This window comes from Metarhizium brunneum, chromosome 3, assembly GCF_013426205.1.
Source record: "Metarhizium brunneum chromosome 3, complete sequence".
Lineage (NCBI taxonomy): Eukaryota > Fungi > Ascomycota > Sordariomycetes > Hypocreales > Clavicipitaceae > Metarhizium > Metarhizium brunneum.
The window spans coordinates 877648-893746 of record NC_089424.1 but is presented as its reverse complement, the minus strand read 5'-3'; the positions used below and the strand labels follow the sequence as shown (position 1 = coordinate 893746).

General features: G+C 50.5%; 7 protein-coding genes across 7 annotated transcripts; 4 read left to right on the top strand and 3 right to left on the bottom strand.

The window, feature by feature from the left end:
• Window positions 1-562: 562 nt before the first annotated feature.
• G6M90_00g055310 (uncharacterized protein) lies at window positions 563-733 on the bottom strand (the record flags this gene model as incomplete). Its single annotated transcript, XM_066130600.1, has 1 exon — window positions 563-733. One exon carries the CDS (start codon window positions 731-733, stop codon window positions 563-565), a length of 171 nt encoding a protein of 56 aa, XP_065986721.1.
• A 1396-nt stretch (window positions 734-2129) lies between these two features.
• G6M90_00g055300 (uncharacterized protein) lies at window positions 2130-3124 on the bottom strand (the record flags this gene model as incomplete). Its single annotated transcript, XM_014685393.1, has 2 exons — window positions 2130-2602; window positions 2668-3124. The coding sequence occupies 2 exons, from the start codon at window positions 3122-3124 to the stop codon at window positions 2130-2132; spliced, it is 930 nt and encodes a 309-aa protein (XP_014540879.1).
• Window positions 3125-4375: 1251 nt separating this feature from the next.
• G6M90_00g055290 (uncharacterized protein) lies at window positions 4376-5109 on the top strand (the record flags this gene model as incomplete). Its single annotated transcript, XM_014685394.1, has 3 exons — window positions 4376-4443; window positions 4502-4577; window positions 4639-5109. 3 exons carry the CDS (start codon window positions 4376-4378, stop codon window positions 5107-5109), a joined length of 615 nt encoding a protein of 204 aa, XP_014540880.1.
• A 400-nt stretch (window positions 5110-5509) lies between these two features.
• Window positions 5510-6046, bottom strand: G6M90_00g055280 (uncharacterized protein; the record flags this gene model as incomplete). The annotated part of the gene is made up of 1 exon (XM_014685395.1): window positions 5510-6046. The coding sequence occupies one exon, from the start codon at window positions 6044-6046 to the stop codon at window positions 5510-5512; it is 537 nt and encodes a 178-aa protein (XP_014540881.1).
• A 1887-nt stretch (window positions 6047-7933) lies between these two features.
• G6M90_00g055270 (uncharacterized protein) lies at window positions 7934-8317 on the top strand (the record flags this gene model as incomplete). Its single annotated transcript, XM_066130599.1, has 1 exon — window positions 7934-8317. One exon carries the CDS (start codon window positions 7934-7936, stop codon window positions 8315-8317), a length of 384 nt encoding a protein of 127 aa, XP_065986657.1.
• A 4559-nt stretch (window positions 8318-12876) lies between these two features.
• G6M90_00g055260 (uncharacterized protein) lies at window positions 12877-14111 on the top strand (the record flags this gene model as incomplete). Its single annotated transcript, XM_014685396.1, has 3 exons — window positions 12877-13136; window positions 13195-13458; window positions 13520-14111. 3 exons carry the CDS (start codon window positions 12877-12879, stop codon window positions 14109-14111), a joined length of 1116 nt encoding a protein of 371 aa, XP_014540882.1.
• Window positions 14112-14385: 274 nt separating this feature from the next.
• On the top strand, window positions 14386-14794 carry G6M90_00g055250 (uncharacterized protein; the record flags this gene model as incomplete). The annotated part of the gene is made up of 2 exons (XM_066130598.1): window positions 14386-14411; window positions 14461-14794. 2 exons carry the CDS (start codon window positions 14386-14388, stop codon window positions 14792-14794), a joined length of 360 nt encoding a protein of 119 aa, XP_065986673.1.
• Between the last annotated feature and the right edge of the window lie 1305 nt (window positions 14795-16099).

Below are 16099 nucleotides of genomic sequence, written 5' to 3'. Positions count from 1 at the left end.
TGATTTACGCCCTCGCCATCCATGTTCTCTTAGGCGATACGGTCAACCTCTGTCGGGAACCGTCCAGCATATAATGCTGAACAAGACGGAGAAGAGAACGACAGCTCCAACAAGTGCAGCGAACTTGGGGCAGCTACACACTTTTTTGTGCGGTACGGTGAAGGCAAGAAGAGGGCATGTCGGAATCCGAAGCCAAGTTTTAAGATGCACAGCGGGCTAGGATCGGGTCGAGCTACCAAGCGGCTGCACCTAGAACAAGAATCCTTTAAATGACGACTTCATATGCCCAGGGCTGCTCATAGATAGTATCCCGTGCTCTTAAAGTTTGCTCCGTGTTATCCTGTCGTGCTTTTCGTCGCCAAATGGTGCTTTGCCTCGACACCATGGCTAATTTGGTCTCTCTCCTATCAGTGCGGCTTCTGTTAGCATTCTAATGGCTAAAGCGGCAGGTATACTTGACAGACTCGCACTTGAAGACGGCCAGATATAGACTCGGTGCATGCGCATTTGATGCAATATAGCCACCTCAAATGCAGCCTTGGTAGCAGTTTGCCAACCACCTTCAGGGACCAAATTCTTCTCGAACATGGTCATGTGCAGTTCGCGCCGACATGATTTGCCCGGACAGGGGAACACCCATTGTCTCTTGAACGCTGGAAGTGTGTTGCTCGAAATCGTGCGTGCGGGTGATGTCGTTGACGGGAGGAGCTTCGCAGTCGTACTTGTCTGCCATGACTGCGCTCAGTGCTGACGCGGAGGCGGGGATACGCAGCTCGCGGGCGGTTCGTGGTTCCGTCTCGAAATAAACATTCAAGGACTCGGATGACGCTCACTGCAGTTGACCTTTGAGGCGATCGAAATGAGCAGCGGCAATTAAGAGTCTTGTGATGGTGCGGCGTGATGCCAGTGAGGATGATGCGGCAAGGCGGAACAATTAAAGCGACCAGACATAGAGGCTCTGACTGAGTAGGTTGCTGAGAGAAAGGATTGATGCGCTTGCTCCTGCAAAGGATAAAAAAAAACAGGGCAAAGTCCTCAAGGGGCTGGAGAAACTCCGGCCCAAGATTCATTGTTCATGTGCTGAAACAGCTTCTCCATTGTATTGCCACGCACAGGCACAAATCCGGCGGCCTGCATGTTACGAGTCAACCTGGACGTGGTGTAAACTGGATTTCCCTTTGGAAGCACGTGGTGCCATGAACAAAAGGGTTACTCGCGTCCAGCAAGGTTTGAGCGTACACGGGGTTGGGGGAGGTGGAGTATATGACATCAACGGGAGCATACCAGACATGTCTGGTACCAGTTGACGTCTCTTGTTGCCATTTCCGTTTCTTGATTCCACATGCGGCAAACATGATTCGCGGGACGGCCGGCTGTTGCCGTGCATCCCCACCGTGGCTTATCCATCCATCGACGTCGCGCTTCCGCTTTCAACAATGAAACAAATTCCTGCCAGTTGTAAAACGCCTGCCTTGTCTAGTCCTCCTTCACATGCGACGCATCCTTTGTTCGCAGCTCGTCCTTGCCACTCATGAGTCTCAAGGTCACGCGTCGTGAGCACGCGACCAACAGCTCGTTTGACTTCTTAAAAAAGCACAGTTGGACATGTTTGGTATGGGAACTTTGCACCGCTGCAACTTGTATCTAGCGTCCCATCTAGCGGATCAATACACACAGCTGAAACAAAAGGTATCAGCCATCAAAGGTTACAAAACAACAAAGAAAGCCATCACGAGAGACCGGAGTCGGACATTGAGCGAGGGCCGCCTCAGGCACTAGCCATCACTCAATTCTTGCACTTATAGAGAGCTCTGGTCCCTCAAGACCCTGTGGAAAACCAACGATTCTTGACACAATGAAGTTGCTTGTTGAATTGATGTTGAACTATTCATTCGATTCCAGTATCATGCCCTTGTCACACACTGTTGAAGTGATGCAACTTCCTCCATCCTTCAATTTTCCTGAATCTCGTCCTCCCCCGCTCTGTTTCCATCGATGGTGTTGTCCCAAAAACCACGGTCCAAAGTCTCGCCAACATGCATCGGTGCAGCTTCCTCGATCCTTAAAATGGAACCTTCTGAATCCAATGCCTCCACAGGTTGTCTTGTCGGCAGTACCGTCGTGTCCAATCACAATGCCATATTCTGATCGGACCCTGAATTGACATTCTGCCCCTTTTCCGCAAACTGATACCACATTGCGTTACTACGCTGGTAAATAATGGTATTTTTGATGTTCCGAAGAATAGTCCCGAAATTCTGTGTCATCCTCAGCCACGTATGTTTGTCCAGGCTCCATTCCTGACCGGAATGGTCCTTGAAAACGAGGCCATCAGATTGATTTATACTGTGGAGAAGTCGACTATCAGCGCAGTGGATCCAGATACAAGCTGTAAGAGCACCGAAATCCGCACTCAGAGCCTGATTGAGACGGGTAGACATGGGGTCTAGAAGGAGGAGACCCAACCCTTGGAAAGCAAAGTTGTCATAGTCTATCTCCATGTCATTGCATAGAATTGCGACGAAGGAGTTGAAATTTACCCATTCGTCGGGTTGCAATAGTGCTTTCATGCGGCCATCTCCATTGTTTCCAGGCACGGGACCTTTTTCGGAGAATTGCGTTAGTAAGAAAGTCTGTACTTGGCCAAACCCGCAGTTGTATACATACGAAATCTCGACCATAGATCCAGCAGTTCCGCTCGAAATATTGTCGGCGCTTGGCCAGGTTGGGTGGCTGCAGTGTGTACGAAAAAGTCCACCAAGATTTCCTTCAAAAATATGTGCCCAGGGTGCGTACAGGGCAGGTAGCTTGCGAGACGGAGAAGAGTTATGGAAAGGGTTTGCATGGTTTCGGGCGTCAAATACAAGTATTCAGCGTGTTCTTTGAACATTCTCTTGTATGTGTCCTCCATGGTCGAATTTGAAGCGAGTTGGCTTTTTCTGACATACAGGTCGACAAGTACCTGGAAATCAGTGATCCCTTGGGGCGCATCAAACGATTCTGCGTGGCGTTCGTCATAATACGCCGCATTGACTGCATAGTCAAAGTTCTCAACGAGATATTTGCTCACGCGTGGGTCGCGATCGAGGAGGGGGGTAAAGTCTGTTTGTCCATGTCCAGCCATTATGGGGATTAACGTGTAAAATAGTGATCTGAGGTGAAGAAAAGGATATGGAGAGGATGGATTGCCCGGGACATTGTCAGCTTGTCGACGGCAACCCGGTGGCTTTATATACCTGGAGAGCCTGATTATTCACTGAAAATCAACAGTGGCAGTGAACCAAGTCATGGAGTTGTTCATTCTTTATTCATCGAGCAACACATTCCGTGTTCGAAAAGCTAATTTCCACCTTGCAGAGCCAACTGCTGCCAGCGCCTCTCGAGTTGCACCGTTGACGCATGATGAGATGTAAAACATGCAGTAATAGTTGATCTACGGCTGAACACGCCCGATATACAGGTATTTTGGTCCCAAAGCTGACACACCAACCATGCAATAGAATAGGCACGATGCTCACCGTGCAGGTCTCGACACCACACCACAACTCGACCCGCTATAGAGGTAGAAGCTTCAAATGAGCGGTACATTAGCGTTGGGAGATTCAATTACTGTCCAAGGGTATACCAAACAGCTCTCAAATGAACCACAGCGCAACAATTTTTGCCAGAATGCTAGAATTCACAAGGCCGTTTACACATGTGAGCAGTTCTCATGTCAAGATGCGCCAGCATGCTAAAAATATCCTTCGAGTGCTGTGAGTAAAGATATAACGACATGTCAACAGTATCAATGAGTCTTCTTGTTTCCCCGACCCTTATGCAGAAAGGCTGCTACACAGCAGCTTCTACGTGTTACTTGTTGGCTCTCTTCTCTTTGTGGCCCTGGCACACCCTCCGTGAACACAGCGAGCACTGCTCACCAACAGGCTACTGTCACGCATAAACACAGCCTTGTCATTTTTTTCTCTCACACATGGCATGCCGTTGTTTGACAGAAACTGACGACGCGGCCGACATGCATGCAGCCCGGTCGTTGCACCGCTTGGTGCCACGCAATCGCATCATCCTCAGGGGTCTCATGATCGGCCTGGCCCCCAAATTCACTGCAGGACGAGGATCTCGGGTGTTTGAGTTCACCTGAAGTTCGGGGTAAAAGTGGCCAGGTCCCCCCAACCCGCTCTGTTGGTCGTTGGCCTTCAATGTTGGGTATCGGGCTTTGCGCGGTGCGACTCCAGGCCCAACGCCACGCATGGCTTAGGAACCCAACGTTCTTATATATCTGTTCTCGGTCTGTCCATGGAGTATTCGTCAAGCTCCTCAGCCCCAGTCGACACCCTTTACTGAGCCCCCATCTTTCAGGTTCACAGGACAAGCAATGGACGCATCGAGCTCGAGCGCATGGGGGGAGAAAGGTCTAGACATGGACCTCGACGAGATCATGACGTATGGACTCACAAGCGCACAAGCCATTTTCACGTGTAGGATTGCTGACTATGGTCAGTGAGTCCGCTGACTGGACACATGTGACGCGACAAAAACGTTCACCTGCGAAGAATGAGCCCCAAGACGAGTCTTTTGTAAGTTTTTCATTTTAGCAACCACCTCCCTGTTTTGTATGTCAAACTAAAACTGCCATAGTATTCTTGCTCCAACTTGCCACCGAGTCACCCCGGCCGATACGTGAGGGCATCCGATGTCAGAGCTCAGGTCGCTCAAATCCCAGAGTACAACCATCAAATCGAGGGCACATCCAAAGATTTCAAGAATCTATACCCGAAGAATTTTGCAAATTTCGAACAATTCTCCGCCTTGGAGTCTTGCCATCCGAGAATAGAGTATCCCTTGAAGTTGAAAGGAGTTCAAATGTGGCAGGCCAGTGACGGGACGGGAACGGCGGGCGTTCACCGCGTGATTTGTGACAGAGACAGAGGATATAGGATGGGCGTCGATGTAGTCTACCATGACCCAACCAAGTCATCCAATCCGGCAAACAACTTTACCCAAGCGAATTATCACAGGCCCGAGACGGCGGAAAAGGGAAAGCAAGAGAGGCACAAGAACCATCGACGAGGAGAAGGCTCTGGATCGTCCAGGTCTTCCTATTATTAGCGACGAGGACGGCCATGTGGAATGCCCCAGGACAAGATTGAATCGAATTTGTGCAAGAGGAGGGAGAGTTGACCGACAGGTGGCTTCGGAATGCATTTCCAATCATTGATATGAGTTTATGAACAGCGTCGTTTCATTATTTCCCTCGTTTTGTTTACGAATAGCTGACAGATTGGTATTTACATCAGCAAAGAAATGTTTCATGACTCAGACTCATCGAACTCTCTACGACAGTGACGCTCACTTACCCAGTGCACAAGAGACTCCTGCTCATCCCTCTTCCAGCGACAGTGGCAGCTGTTGCGCTTTAAACTCCGGTTTCTTGGTGTCCCCCCCACGCAGAATCTATATACACGCGATGCAATAAAGGCAAACGAGCAAAGTCATGTATTACCCAGTTTTAGTTCTCGACATTATAATACTGTACAGACGGCTCATTCGAATCCTCTCCTCTCATCCTCTCATCCGCATAAGACAGCGCCCAGTCTTTAAACCGATGGACATCAAATTTCTGCACCCAGCCCTCCTCCTGCAGGTTTCGAATGGCATCCTCAACCCACGTCACGCAACTCTGCTGGGGATGCGTATTTTTCACAGGGAGGGGAACCTTGCCGAAAAAGCCCTCAAGCTCCGGCTTTGACACCCCGTCCGGCACACTTCCAATGACGATACGCCCGATGAGCTTGGTTCCGAGAGCAGGGTCGGCATCGGTCTTGGAACGGAACCACCAGTCCATAGTAGGGTTCTTCATTCGAAAGGTGACGGGGTCAATGTCACTTGCGTCGGTGGCATCAAATACGTGGCAGTCTTGTCCTTGGCTCGTCTGGGGCATGATGAGGATACCCCAGTGATAGGCTTCGTAGCCAAACGCTCGTCGGGCGCTTCCTTGAGAAAAGTGGTCTCGGTGGTACAAAGCCACCGTCACCAAGTCGGCCATTGTTTCGCGTGACAGGGTCTGATAGCGGCTAAAAGAAAAGGCTGGTAGAAAAGACGTTGGATGCAGAGGAACCCGCTGGTCGTCCTTGTCACCCGCCGTTCCTGGTTGCCGTGATTCGCCTCGCGGGTGGCGGGTGACTGTTGATGTAAAAACTGGACTGATTGGTTTGATTTGCAGGCATGATAGCCACTCGATCTACCCCGCAGATTATGTAATGCGAACAAGAGGATAGGGTCCGGTCGCAACATAGAGTCGGACGCAAAAAGCTTTAACCAGACCAAATGCCTGGCTATCGCGCCCCATGCTGGAATATAGTATACATGTAGGAAATATTCGCGTATACTTCCTGGGGAGTCCACATTCTCTGCCACGGACTGTAGAACCTTCACCAAAGGAGATTCCCTCGGGTGTAGCACAAGAGATTGTTTCCAATGACTGCATAGCTGCTGAATGTTGGGCACAAATATTCTGTGTACACACGATTGATGCCCGATGAGGCTCAAATACACACGTTACCCGCCAAGTCATGTCAACTGGTAGAATCTTTGATCGCTGATTGGATGTTGAATGCTCTCCATCGACGTGCGGTGCGACAGATTTTTCGTTTGATGCTTCAAAAACCCGTAGCAACGTGTGAGGTTCATGTACATGTCTATTATTCACCTTCACTGAGTAAAGCTGGAATAGAAAGTGCTCAATCAAACCTCCTAACTTTGCTCGTGCACTGGGAGTCCCCGAGTGTAGCGCCGCAATCACAAGTTGAACTCAACACCACAAACAAAATCACTGTTTCTTTGCAAAACTCTGGCCAGCCTCGGCCCCGGTGAATGTTGGTGGTGACAGATTCAGTGGCCGAATATTTGGCTCTTTTGACCATGTTGCTCATCAGTTTAGTGGTGATTTGAGATCAGCGACTGTCGAGGCGTTGTGAACCTCGTCCAAGTGAAGAAGTATATTCACATGTCTTCCTCCCTTGCCTCGGACAATGTGCCAAACAGGAAGGACACAAATAGTTTTAGGCGCGGTCGGTATTCATCTACACTGGCATCCCACTTTTCACAGTGACGGAACTATACCATGCCGCCCGTGAATTTTGTTTTCACCAACTCCAAGTCGTGAACGGCCAGTAGGTGTGTGCTGCTTCATATGTGAGAACAAACCTGTTTGACAGGACAAGTCGATAGCTGGTGAGAATGACAGACAGTGACAGCTGATTCACTAAAGCTGAAGATGGCCCAAGTAGGTCGCCAAGTCTGAGCATGTCAACTTGTCCGTGATCCTATGACTTGATCCTTCAGCCGCGATTCTTGCCGTACTGATCCTTGTCTGCTGTTCTAAGAGGATTCGACAACGCTTTTCACAGCTAGATCCAATACAGCCCCGCGCCAATGATTCGGTAGATTGTCTAATCGGGTAGAGCATCGATGTGATTTGACCTGCTGAGTGCGGGACTTGAGTTCTGTCATACCCCGAGACGGACCAGGCTAACAGGAACAGCCCAGGACTGCATGAGGGACTAAACATTGTAGGTTAGCAATTCGATGCTTTTTGAACTCGGACCTAGGCTTGGACCGTCAGCGATGAAAGAGTTCATTTCTTCTGTGGCACTGCGGCCCGATTGTCCGCGCTTGTCTTTGTTCCCGCTTTGCTCATCGTCTTATAATCACAAATCCTCCAAACATGGCAAACAGCGGCTTCCGTAAACCACTGAAACATAGGAGTCAAGCAGGGCAATAACCGCCTCTCGATGGGCACCTTTCATAGGCTTGCTCGAATGATTTCCAAGCGTTTATAATGACTATAAATTCCAGGCTCCTTCCTTAGATTTCCATCTCTTCCACTCAACTTCTCCTCCAATTCCATTCCATTAGCATCCTTTGCGCGACCATGGCCAGCCAGCCGCTACCAACACTCGACCTAACCGACTTGACCGTGAGAGATCTCACGGAAGATTGTCTCTCCACCTTCCCCTGCTGCACACAGCTAGGATGCCATGATAATCGAGTACTGATGGACAATATGTTGGAATCCTTGCACCTTTGGGCGCAGAGTACCGCAGAAACCGCCGCAGCATCAGGCTCGCTCGAGAAGGCGCTCGAATCCAGACCAGATTATCTACAAAACATCAAATCCAACCTGTTCATGATCTCCGTGGAGTTGAATAGCTACGCAATGAACGCGACAAACTACCAAGCCGCAAATGAATCCATACTCACCATTGGGCGTTTCATAGAAAGTCTGGATATGATGGCCAGGGCCGTTATAGGATAGCGGCCGTAAGACGACAGAGATTTGTTGGTTACGATGTACAGACGCCGGGTCGTTGAGACCTCGATTTGTTCGACTGCGGGATGGAGGCAATATAAGCAACAAGACATGGCTAGAGTTTGTTTTCAACTGATTGGTTCTACTTTGGAGCGCATTCTTGCTTCCATGACAGACTCAACACATGGACGGGGAAAGAGCCTAGGCGCACACGTTACTTTCATGTATATATAATGGTCACTGACCCCTTCCTTCCTATTGGAAAACTAGGGGCCTTTGACACACTTTGAGATTATCTTTAAAATTGAGTACCTTACTCCAAGCCTTCTGCATTTAACCCTCGTGACATATAATTATGAATAGTCTTTGGCATTAAAGGTCCTTGATTTTCAAGGCTTAAATCACCCAAAGGACACTGTGCATGAAACTGGCGAGCCCCGTGTCCTAAGGTCTTGTGATTGTAGCCCTCGTTTAACATTCGAGTGACAGTTTTCGGATCCTTTTATGACTTTATGTCTAAGCCAGAATGCTGTGAAAAGGCTAAAATGCCTCCCTTCGAGTGCATTTATTACAGCGGATATACAAGGCAGCTCATTTAAATGTTGAATGGAAGAGGCTGAGCATGAAGACGGACCACAGTACGTATTGTCACTTCTTTTCTTCCCATGAACTTGTGCATATTGGCAACGAATGAATTTACGAAATTTGAACTACTTTCTCCATTTCATTAGAACATCATACGATGCTCAAGTGAAACTGAGCGTCTCCCAGGAGACCCTACAACAAGATCAGTTAGACCAGCAAGGGCCCGACTTTGACAGTGAACTCATTGTCATGGTAGTGAATCGGATATGCCGAGCCCCAATGACATCACGAGCTGCATACATGATAAAATTAGAACGCCAAAGTTGAACCTTGGCTCAGTGAGAGCAAGGTTGCTCGCGGAATCGTAACACCATCCACACCCGCCCGTGGGCTGCAGCGCAGAGGCCGTAATGAGATGTGCTGATGTCCGTCTTACTTTGAGCAGAATAGGACCATCTAGTCGAGCTTTTACTCCGTATGACGCATCACTCTGACTGAAGTCGGAGCTGGGGATATCGCCTCCATGCAAGGCTAATGACGAAAATGCGCATGCCGGCAGCGCCGTTGAAGTATTGAGCCATGCATATCTGCACATATACTTAGGTCGTGTGCAACCCATACTTTATCTCTGAACCATTTTTTTGGCCACAGCAGCAGGGATGTACACGATGAATGTCTCGGAGATACTCCGTAGCTGAGAGGGCCGTATGGAGTAAGCTTCGGACATAATTGGCTTGCGGAGAAATGGGCCATGTAGGAGGTAATCAATGCTCTCAAGTGCTGTCATGTAAAAGTGGCGTGCACTACGAGTTCGGGGGTGCCTCCAAATATAATGGCACTGAAGGTAACATCTTACTCCGTGACCAAAGTATGAGCCAAAGACTTCTTGCATGCAACAACTCTACTATTTCAATTCCAATTCAGCCAAGTCTGACTTGTCCTGTTGCCTCGGCTCTGTAATTTGCCCACTCCCCCTGCTGTGGCGTGTAATTTGTGAGACATTCCCAGAATTGTTCATAGCAGTTGTACTACATGGCGCCAATACTTCCCCGCGCCGGTCGTTGTAGATTATGTTTCACTCCGCGAGAATTCACTTCAAGGTAAAATCAAAAAGTTAGCATACCCGGGCCCAAATACCTGTGTCACAGTACTCTGTGTTTGTACTATGATACGTACTAGTTATTTCACTACATGTTTCTCCCACAAAGCAGTATACAGGCTATCTTTTATACATTCCTTCATGTGCCACAAATGCCACAAATACTCCAAGGCACTATCCGTCTCCTTACAAACCGCACAGCCTTGGGTATTTCAATTTTAAAAAGCGCCACCCAATCGTCACTGACTAGTGCATGACCGCGTGATGGCCAACTTGTCAGACAACCATAGTGCGGGAACGGGTGTGATGGCGTTGCATGTCAGCCGCTAATAAAGTCACAAGGCTGTCTTTGTACTACCAACATCAGACATATGAATTCGCATGGGTAGAGCTATCGTGTTTCACCTTGGCTTCCGTCTTGAAGGGTAGCGAATTCATCCCAACTCGAGAAGCCAATAATTTTTCTAGTATTTTCCCTATACACTTTCAAATCTTATTACTTTTATGCAATTTCTTTGCTAGGTACAGCTGATTAAAAGGCCCATCAGCTTTATTCGAACGTTGCCGTGAGAATGACGAGCACCATCCTGGGGGTTTCAGTTGCGGTGGTAGTCACTTGGGTGCTAGCATATATGGTTGACCTGGCTGGGGTACTTCCTGATCCTGATGAAGATATGATTCGGGATGTGGTTCTCAAGCCTCACCGTAAGAAAAGCATCCGACACCTAGTTTCATTATCTATAAACTAACCTATCTCGTTTCAGTTAAGAGGAGGGATGTTGGTCCACGCCCGCCCAGTAAAACTGCCAATGCTCACTGATGACGTAGCATCAGACTACGATGAGGATTGTGGCAGAATGTATTCCAATATTCATGAATTTGGCATTGTGATTTTTCAAACGGTCTTGGGGGTTTGAAAGGTGGCAATGTTTCTTATGATGGGTTGGGAGTTATTGTTGAGGAGGCAGACAGTGAAAGCTCGAGACTTCTTATTTTAAAGGCATGCTATATTCATTAAGCCAGATGTGCTGATCCACATTGACGCTTTGGGATCTGAACAGAGTGTTTTTTAACAAGCACACGTATACAACCTTGACTCTAGAGGCGAATCATGAGACTCATCAGCTGCTCCTCCTCATTTGAGTCCGAATGTTTAATTGACCTGGTACAACAATACCATGCATGGATAGCTGGAGCGTTGAGAGCATGATGGGAGAGGGAGAGCAAATACAAGCCCAAGCCAAGTCTGGCAAATCTAGGCCAAAGTCTGTAAGATTATTTAAGCACGAAAGTATAAGCTGCTCCGACTCTTAATGAGAAATACCGCGTCAAGTCGCAGAAAAGCTACCATGGCTGTTTGTGAGTTAGTTCTGTACGCCAGCAAAGATCTTACCAACCTTGACAATGGGGTCTGGCGCAACATCGGCCCAAAGGACAGAATAAGGCTAGGTCATTAGGCGTGAAACTTGCATAGCAGTATGTATCGGCGTCGCGGTCATCTGAGACCTGCCTCTGGGACGTTTCTGTATTGGTGGACTCAGCTCAGCCACGTTTGCAGTAGCAAGCTGGGTCGTGACTCGTGGCAAGTCAGGCTGGACGCTGACCTAGAGAAGGTAAATTGAGATGTGACAAGTACTTCGTACACCGATCCCATATCGGACGAACATATCTGGCAAAAGCAAAGCCCTGTGCCAAATCCGCCAAGCTCGGCATGTGTCTGGATATGCGGCGACTCATCGGCTACAAGATCTGGTCCGGTTGCAGCTCCCAACCCGTACAATTAATTCTTCAACTACCGAGGGCGGTCCCGAAACGGGGAAGGCTACCCAGTACTCTTGTCCACCATATCTTCGGCGGCGGCGGCGATTACGTTGGTGGCACGCACACGGCCTATGGCGTCCATAGCTGGCTGTGCGCTCGGCACTGCTCTCGCCATAGCGATTGGATTGACGGAGCTTCTGCCATGGCCTCGACGGATGGGATTGACTCGCCGCAGGGAAGCCTCCTCGTTCCCCGACTGCTGTGGCACAAAGTTGGCCGGCCAAGCCATGGACATGAAGGGCGATGAAGAGTAGGAATTCACATCCGACTTGGGAAAGGACAAATTCGGAGTAATTTAACCAGTTCCGGAATGTGGAGCTGCGTTCGGCTGGAGAAACGGTTTAAGCCCAACCCATCAAGATGATCAGACACCGAGCAAGACATCGTTTGCGTTCTCCGCCTTTCGTTTCATGTCTCCCATTTTCTTCTTCAAGGGTTCCAAGGCATGAAAGGCCCTTCTTTGACGGGCATGATGCCTCCTAGGTGTGATGCTGCGAGGATAAATCGATTGTCGGACCGGATTCCGTGGAGGCGTCAGGACGCAGGACTTGGGTCCAAGACGGTGCATGTGGCTTTCTTCGAGCAGCCACCAGCGCTGAAAACCTCCATGTACTATATCTAAGGTCTCTACATAATCTCCAGCTACTGCAACAAACTTTCCACCGACTTGTCCATGGCGTTGAGCTGAGTCGGGGAACGTCTTGGTCGCCATCACGTGGACGGTGTCTCAGCTATCAGACAGCTCCCAGCCACCGTGAAGCTCATCGTCGCCATTCTACTTAAGAAGTGAGGACAGCTCCAGACCGCATGCTCGCGCCTTGACAGAGTCCAGACGCGGCCTCGTCGTCTAGTCACAACCGCTGGCATCCCCTGCCTACCCGTATTCCGTCACACCGACATATTGCTACCAAGCGTCACCAACTTCCAATGCATCACCCGCCCTGTCAATCATGCTCAAGCATATCGGCTCCAGGCGCGCCCCGATAGCGGCCACATTGACATCTCGAGATCTCGTGTAACTAGCATCGGGCGGCGGCGTCGACGCAGCGGGCCGGCCATCATGGGTCAACTTACAGAGAGCCAGCTCCATGCCATCAGCATCATGGAGCGATTGTGCTCCGCCATCTCGCTGCTGGGCTGCATCTTCACCATAGCGACATTTACATGCTTCAGTGCGTTCCGAGACAAGCCCGTCAACAGGCTCGTGTTTTACGCAACATTCGGCAACATGGCGAGCAACGTCGCGACCCTGATGTCGCGGTCCTTCCTGGACAACCCCGACTCGTTTGGATGCCAGTTCCAAGCCATGCTGATCCAATGGTTAGTGTCGCCCAACGACACGTCTCGTGCTGCCAATCTCACTAATCATCATCACCAGGTTCATGGCCGCCGACGTGGGCTGGATCCTCGCCATGGCCGTCAACGTCTACCTCACCGTGTACCAAAAGTTCGACATCAAGCGCCTGCATAAAATGGAACTCATCTACCTCCCGGTTTGCTACGGCATCCCCTTCATCCCCGCCTTTACATATCTCTTTGTCCGGCGCAACGGCCAGCGCATCTATGGAGACGCCGTGTTATGGTGCTGGGTCGCCAGTCACGTCGAGGGCCTGCGCATCGCGACCGTGTACGGCCCCGTGTGGTGAGCCATGGTCGAGGTTTCTTGTCACTGCCAGACTGCGTTGCTGAGTGATTCCGTCTAGGGCCATGATCCTCGTCACCTTTGCCATCTACATTGCCGCGGCGCGCACCATTTTCAAGATCCGCAAACAGATCCACAACCTCGACTCGGATTACGACCTCACGTCGTCCACCAGCCCCGAGGTCGCGGTTGGGAATGGCCCCGGGGCGCCAGTGACCGCCGATGGCGATGTCGCCTTGCCCGGCCGGACGCCAGGGCGTGACGATCAGACGACGGCCATGCGGTGCAAACCGCGTCGGCATGGCCCTGCTCCGCAAGCCTTCGCTCGGCGCCGTAGCTACGAACACAAGAATGCCGCTTGGTCCTATACCAAGTGCGCTCTGCTGTATTTTACAGCCATTCTCATCACTTGGATCCCTGCCAGTGCGAATCGCGTCTATTCCATGGCGCATAATGGTCAGGCTTATGTCCCCGTCGTATTCGTGAGTGCTTTCGTGCTGCCCTTGCAGGGATTCTGGAATTGCATCATTTACGTCGTCATGTCGTGGGCGGCGTGTAAGTCGTTGCTGCAGGACATCAAGGCCAGACTCCCCCATCTTCATAAGAAGCCAACGAGTCGGGGCGAAGTAGACAGGGCGGCCGATAACTGTTGATGGCGCGGCGCATTTCATAGCTTCGGACTACAGTTACGAGCTCAACGGCTTCTGTTGGCATCAGCACCATAAGCCTGATTCATTTATTATCTTGGCACATTGTGAGAGGAGCGTTCGGTCATGCGACCGAGTGCAAGTTCAAGTTCCGGGTAGGAACACCACCCGTATGCTCAAGGTGATACGACGGCAAAATTATCCTCCGTCTTATAGCTGGCAATTCTAGTGCATCAAAACGCTCCAAAATTGATGCCAAAGATTCCATCATGGCGCTGAAATGACGACGCTATATCTGAGCCTCGTGTAAGTAAAGACTGTGACAGCTCGGATCCCGGCCGCTGATCATGTGCAGACATGCCGTTGCTCGGCTGCAAAGTCAAGAGTTGAAAGATATACGGCGGCATATCAAGGCCCTCTCCCGTCTGCCGGAGCCATTCCTCACGCGCCTTCCATGCCAAAAGGGTACATTTTGCCAACAATCTTGCACGTTCGTCGCCCATGTCGAAAAGTTTCTCATGCTGCCCGTACATGTTGCCCAGAAGGCTACAGGCACGGACGACGAGAGAGCCGCGGGGGCGCTGGCAGAGGTGGGAAGCCATTCCCACCAGTACATCAAGCTGCATCTGCAGCTTGACAACCCATCGACGAGAAGCCAACCCGCCCCATCTGTTCATACGCAGCGCTGATGCCCTCAACGCTCGCGATTGAGCTCTTGAAGAGCAGAAGCCCGGGGCCGAGTATTTCCGTCCCCCATTCCGGCTGGTCCGTCAGCGGCACAAACATGTCGGCCTCGTTGACGTTTTGAGGCGTCCTTGTGTCCCACTCCTTGGGAAGCACCAGACGGGCTGCTGGCCGGACAGCGTGGCGATTCTGAACTCGTTGGCAACACTTGCCACCAAACTCGCCGTCGTATCTCGACCTCGAACGGGCCAAGGCCGAGTCGCTCCCCGTCGTGATGGAATCCCATCTTTTGCACGACCCGCACGATGACACTGCTAAACGTCCATGTTGTGGTATTTGATAATGTTCAACTTTTTCATAGCCAGCTTTGTGCGGATGGATAATTGTTGGAAAGCCATCGGCCAAGACAGCCCGAGTTGCTTGACGCACTCATCTTTGGAAAGAGAAACAATGGCAGCCGTGCACATGGAGAGCAGGAGGATGTGCCGTTCGGGCGATGTGACAAGGGCTCCATGGAGGGCTTGGAGTCAATAGCTCAATTCATTTAATAACAGTCTTTGGTATCAAAGGTCCTTGGTTTTCCTCGAGGCCTTGAGGGACCAAAGACCTCTATAAATACAAGAAGTCGGTGAGGGAGTTTGCCCTAATCTCGTGACCATAGCCCTTGTGTCACAGGGCCATTTCCGTGTAATATCCTCGCATCTGGCAAGCCGTTCCTGAAGTATAGCAGTGGGCGGCCTCTGTTTGCGCACCGCGCCTTTGCTAGGTACGCTAGGGCATGGGGGGAGTAGTGACCGTGAAACACGCGAGCATGGGTGAGATTTGTCGCATTTCACCTTGCGTTGCTGGCAACGGACGCAGGCGATGGCCAGCCTTGGGAGGTCAGACGAATTGTTAGATTTATATGTGCGCATCATCATTGGCAATATCTGTAGGGGCCAAGGGGTGCATATTCCGACGCTATTTCAGTGGCCCTAGACACGGGATGCGGAAAGGAAGAAGTTGCAAGTTGCACAACGGCTCATTAGGAAGTTGGAGTCCGGGCACATGGGCCGCAGACGCCGCCGCCTCGGCCGTTGACATGAACCCGAGCCCGGCCCTTGTCCCGGCACCGGGCCGTTATTGTGGGTTTCCCCAGTGTTTTCTTCTGGAGACGACAAGATGAACTGGGGCAGAGATGCGGTAAGGGTTAGGGTTATGTTATAGAGCCATAATATACGTACTAGTAGTCCGGATTGATTGGAGTTGAGGTGTCGGTACCGTTCCCATAGGTACATGTACTGATACGGCCCTCAGCACTGTCGCCGGTG